Source organism: Leuciscus leuciscus (assembly GCF_965113295.1).
Source record: "Leuciscus leuciscus genome assembly, contig: HAP1_SCAFFOLD_901, whole genome shotgun sequence".
NCBI classification, from domain to species: domain Eukaryota; kingdom Metazoa; phylum Chordata; class Actinopteri; order Cypriniformes; family Leuciscidae; genus Leuciscus; species Leuciscus leuciscus.
Genome location: NW_028117839.1, coordinates 1 through 5,391, shown reverse-complemented (window position 1 = coordinate 5,391; position 5,391 = coordinate 1). Strand labels below are relative to the sequence as shown.

The window sequence follows — 5,391 nt, the reverse complement described above, 5'->3', positions numbered from 1 at the left end:
ATGAATGGGTGATTTCATAACAGAGGATAAATCTTGACTACATTACCCAATTATATCAAAGCCCAGTGACGGGTGGGCGTGGCATGGGGCATCATTTAAAAGCATTGTTCTCGTATTAATAGTATTCAATCGCTGTCTTCCTTGTGTTCTTACCTACAGAAAAAGGAAGTACCAGCTTCAGATGGTTCTAAACCAAGGCCCAAAAGTATATTGGTCTATCCTCCCATACACACATTATAGATCTGACTGTGGGCTAATAGGTCATTTAGGGTAATGAATGATAATAATAATAATAATAACAACAACAACGTGGCTTTCTTACATTTTCAGCAGTAAACAGATCATTAAATGCATTAAGGGTGCATATGTTTTCTCTTAATCTAAAATAACAAATATAAACAATGGTAAAAATCAAGAGTATATGAAGGAACAGAGCCAGTGACATATTTCAAAACATTTTATGAGTCCACTCATCAAAAACAGATAATGTTCTGTACAAAGCAGCAACAGAAACAGAACACAAGAATAAACCAAACTGCTATGTCTTAACACTGAAAGACAACATTGCAAGTCATATAAGGCATCCATTTTACAACCTAGCAACAAAAAAATACATCGGCACACACACACACACACACACACACACACACACACACACACACACACACACACACACACACACACACACACACACACACACACACACACACACACACACACACACACACACACACACACTCTTAGTCAAAAAATGGCTTGCTTGAAAACTCAGTTCCCAGTTTTGCACAAACAAATATATAGAAGCTTATTCTAATTATGAATTAATAGAACAAAACATTGCATATAAAAAGACAATCATAATACAAACACTGTTACTTTGACACTGAGGTTGAGAACACATCAAGAGATTTCTTCATGATGAACTTTGAATATTTTCTCTTGGCTCCCAGGAGTTTTTCCACTTTTTCCCACTGTAAGACAGCAAAAAATGTTAGTTACAATGCTTATTAATGGAATATAAATACTATCTTGGTTCTCAACAAAGGCTTGATAAAAAAATACTTCAAACTAAGAGTGGTTGAAAACATTAAAGAATAGATAAAAAAATAAAAAGCACACCACATTTCAAATTATATTTTAATTACATTGAAGTCTGAAGTCCTGATCAAACTGCAACTTCAGTTAAAACTGAATAAATGTTTTTGCAATGTAAATTTTTCTCTCTAATGTTTTTATATAAAAAAAAAAAGTTCCGTCAGTGTTCTACAGTACAGAATATAAACTTCAAATAATATGCATACCATCCAGAGCAAGGATGCCACTGCACCAACACCTCCGCATGACCCTTAGCAGAAACAGAAAGAAACATGGGTTAATGTTAATGACATTTACTTACAACACATGAAGTTACAGTCATACATCTGCTGAACGGTAAATACAAAATTAAATCCAAGTGAAAATAAACAAAGTGAAATAAATAGTTAGTTGGACTAAATCTATCATAATAAGCATAATAAAACTTTAATTAATAATTATTAGCACAATTCAATTTATTACTATATTATCAATACAATTTTGTAATATTGTATACTGCAGTTTTTATTTTTGTCACACTACCATTTCTATGGTTAAGGTTTTAAATTTGCACAACTTAAATTGTGAAGTAAAATATTTCTTATTACACGGTTTAACATTATAACACAAATTATATAAATACCTAAACCTTACATTAATCATCTAGTATATTTTGTAATGTTTCTTTTTTGTGCAAATACATTGCAATTACAACATACAAAAGTACAAAATAGTATTGTTGCTGTGAATGTTTTTTTTTAGAATGGGGGGGTGGGGTTATTTCAGTATTTTGCTATTTAAAACAAACCTCCCTGATTCTTTTCTTCAAATTTTTTTTGTAGGGGAAATTGGTTGAGTCTTTATGCATGGGGCATTCTGAAACAAATAAAAATATGGTTATAATTTGACACAAGTAAAATAAAAAGTTCAACAAACAATCAACTCTTGGTTTGGGTACGTTATGGTCACAACACTGAATAGCTTAATATAAATATGTTGCAATATGTGTAAAAGAAAATATTACAATATTTACATTTGTAGAATTCTAACCCAGCCTTTAAAAAAAACCAATGAGAAAGGCCATGTTCTTTTAGCTCTAAAAAGCTCTCATTATGTTAAAATAAAAAACAAAACAAATCCACACATACCTTTATTGTCTGCTTTCCTCTTTCTTTTTCTTTCTTTTCCTGAGGAAGATACTGGACCTGGACTGCCTAGCTCAGTGGACAGTTTAGAATAGGAAGAAAGAGTTGAGGCCGGTGGCAGAGAGGAGACCAGAGAAGAAGAAGGTAAAGGACTAGACTCAGAGAAGGTGAAAACAGGATGAGAAGCCAAGGAGGAAGATGCAGGAGGAAGAGTGTCAGACTCAGGGCTGAGCAGAGATGAAGACTCTGATGCTGGGTCTGCTGATGGAGTCTCTGCACACATAAAAATAAATAAATAAAAACTGCTGGAATACACTATACAACTTGTAGCCTCTGTTCTGGGCACAATAAACTAAAATACATGTGCCTACATTGCTTAGGAAACACATAACCAAATAAAACAACATGGGCCGGTTTCACATACAGGGCTTATATTAAGCCAGGTTTAAGCCTTTCACCATGTCCTAACCAGACGCGATGCGATAAGATTCCAGCGACAAGCAACTTGCCTGTCCACACCAAAAGCGACGCGACTGCGAGATGCGTCAAAATCAATCAAAACCCACAGCCAATCAGAACAGCATGTAGGCGGGGCCGGGCTCTCGCTGCAAATGCATAGCACCAGGGTAAAGACTAATCTTGACGGCATTCGCAAGAAAATGTAACCTGTGTGTGTTACACAGGTTATGTGAAGTAGCCTACATAATGAAATGTACACTTATTACACCATTTAAACATTATTTAAAATACATAATGAATCACTAAAACAATATTTGTCCAATAATAGACTTGTTTGTTCACAGTTTGAATGTTCTTGTTTCCCCATTCGTTTAATTTCAAGATCTGATGTGAATTCTCCATTGTTGCTTTTACAGCTACAAAGCTGGAGCACTGAATGATATTCAGAGTCACATTACACGCTTTTAACATTAAGTAAAGCACATAAACAGTATGTTTAAAGATTATCATTGCCACACTTTGTGTTTGTTGTTCCAGCGCGGCGTCACAGAAAAAGAGAAACCGTTTCTAAAATAGAATCGTCACATGCTGCCGTTGCGGCTGGTTAGGACAAAAAAAATTATTAATATGGAAGATAACCTTTTATCTCCTGTCGCGGTGTTGATCGCATGTACTAAAGACACGGTGTTTGTTCAATTAGGACATTTAAGTAACTTTAATAAATGTGCCCTATGGCAGCTGAAACATGCATTATAGTCTGGAACTAGCTTAAGCCTTGTTTGTGAAACAGGGAAAGTGTTTGATAATCATAGCCTGAAGCTAAAAAATAAATACAAATAAAAGTCTGGCCATCATACACTACATTATTTCCTGTGAAATGTTACTGCCCAGAATGTGTAGGCTGGCTCTGACTTCTAGCAACTAGCATCAATTTCTGAATTGAGGCAAAAATATGGGTAAAATTCATGTAGTGTATTCCAGCCTTAAGCTGCACAAAGACATACATGGTGTGAAATTGTAAAACCAATACACCATTACACCACCATGTACAGATACAGTTCATACAATGTGCTCACCTTAACAATATAGTTTACTATAGTATAGTATGTAGTAATCTATGGAAATAAATTGTAGAATTAAACAAAATATATTTAATGTATTTTGTTGTTTTCAAGGATGAAACATTTATGATTTTATGAGTGTAATGAGTGTCACTCTTAGGGTCTGCATTTGGACAGATATTATTATTTGGTGGGTGACAGGTGCAAAAAAAATAGTTTGCTGTACAAGAACATGTTAGTTAAATTGAATGAAACATTTTACCATTACCGGTAAGCAGAGATGGGGAATCTGATGCTAGGTCTGCTGATGTGTTAAACTCTCTCCTGTGCTGCTTGGTGCTTTTATAGCCACTGTTGGATAAAAGAAACTGTGATGTGGACATGAGAGTAATAATAATTAAATAATAATTCAGCAAAAATAAATAAATAATAAAATAAAGTGTTATTATGGTTTTATTATTTTATTTATTTGTTATTACGTTTAAGTCCACATATGGGTTGTTTTTATTAATGTAATATCAATTTAACATTATCAAAATAATACCCTGCTCAAGTTTTATTATGTAATTTCCCCTATGTAAAAACATTGGAAGTATTGTTTTTATATGCAATTTTTAAAACCTAAGGTGAGAAAAAAATAATAATAATCATAATAATATATATATAATTGAGGATGCACTAATAAGCAATTAAATATGTGAAAATTCTGCATGCATTGCGCATTTGTGTTTATTACCATTAAGAAGACTTTCATACAACCTCTTTATGGTAAGAAAAGCATCCTGAGTTTCTTCTGTATCCATCTTCCAAGGACAGAAGCACTCAGCAGAAAAACCATTTGAGGTTCTCCTGGCAAGGAGAAGGAGTGGGAACCTCTCTAAAAGCTCCCACTTGTGGAGCTGGAATAAAATTGAGACAGAATTATAAAACTAATAAGGGGGAGAGGGAGAGATGGAGGGAGAGAGAGAGAGAGAGAGAGAGAGAGAGAGAGAGAGAGAGAGAGAGAGAGAGAGAGAGAGAGAGAGAACTTCTTTATCAGACCTGAGTACAATGGAAACAAACAGATGTTACACCTAAGTCCTTATGCACTGAAAAAATAATTGTTGAAGCTTTTGTATATAAATATAACAACGACATGTGTGTATAAGCTAAATATCAGGGATTATTTACAGTACTTACTATTTTATGACTAACATCTGAAAGATAAACCTACCAGTAGATTTGTTGCATCATAAACTTTGTTCACACTGCAGTTTTTTTTTTGCCGGTCAATCCATTCTTGGGAAAGCTGTTCCTTTTTTTTCTCAAGCTTTTGCTTATATGGCTGCTTGGCACTACAGTGTTGACATGTTTTGCTTGCAACTCCAATTTTTGTACTGCATATGTAGCAATCCTTTAGAGTAGGCATCTGTAAAAAGAAACATGAATGATATGTGTTATGAGGGGATAATAAAAAAAAAATTTTCACCCTTTGTTGACAAGTCACAGTCTCCAAAAATATTGTTACCACAGTGACTTAACTTTCAAAACATTTAAAGAAAACTGAAACAGTATAATGCTACTCAGAACCTGGTTTTAAAAATTGTTTTATCAACTTAAAGGCGACATGAAATCAAAATATACCCGATTTACTTTGCTGGTGCATATTACTA

General features: G+C 34.0%; 1 protein-coding gene across 3 annotated transcripts; it reads right to left on the bottom strand.

The window, feature by feature from the left end:
• Positions 1 to 442: 442 nt before the first annotated feature.
• On the bottom strand, positions 443 to 5,181 carry LOC309492064 (uncharacterized protein). 3 transcript variants are annotated; one of them, XR_014203418.1, is made up of 7 exons: positions 4,953 to 5,180; positions 4,476 to 4,638; positions 4,008 to 4,090; positions 2,223 to 2,492; positions 1,883 to 1,950; positions 1,302 to 1,345; positions 443 to 971 (listed from the first exon to the last, which is right to left on the bottom strand). XR_014203418.1 is itself a non-coding variant. In XM_082191078.1 (6 exons), the coding sequence occupies exons 2-6, from the start codon at positions 4,120 to 4,122 to the stop codon at positions 914 to 916; spliced, it is 555 nt and encodes a 184-aa protein (XP_082047204.1). In that variant the 5' UTR covers positions 4,123 to 4,638; positions 4,953 to 5,181; the 3' UTR covers positions 443 to 913. The 3 variants fall into 3 exon arrangements, 2 of the variants coding, with proteins under 2 accessions (XP_082047204.1, XP_082047205.1); XM_082191078.1 differs by having other exon boundaries at positions 4,008 to 4,638; positions 4,953 to 5,181; XM_082191079.1 differs by lacking the exon at positions 1,883 to 1,950 and having other exon boundaries at positions 4,008 to 4,638; positions 4,953 to 5,181.
• Between the last annotated feature and the right edge of the window lie 210 nt (positions 5,182 to 5,391).

Coding starts and splice junctions, on each gene's coding strand:
- LOC309492064 (XM_082191078.1), bottom strand. CDS start 4,122: ATGTCCACATCACAGTTTCTTTTATCCAACAGTGGCTATAAAAGCACC. Junction 2,493..4,007: donor TTCCCCATCTCTGCTTACCG/GTAATGGTAAAA, acceptor TTATGTGTGCAG/AGACTCCATCAGCAGACCCA. Junction 972..1,301: donor TGGCATCCTTGCTCTGGATG/GTATGCATATTA, acceptor GCTGTCTTACAG/TGGGAAAAAGTGGAAAAACT.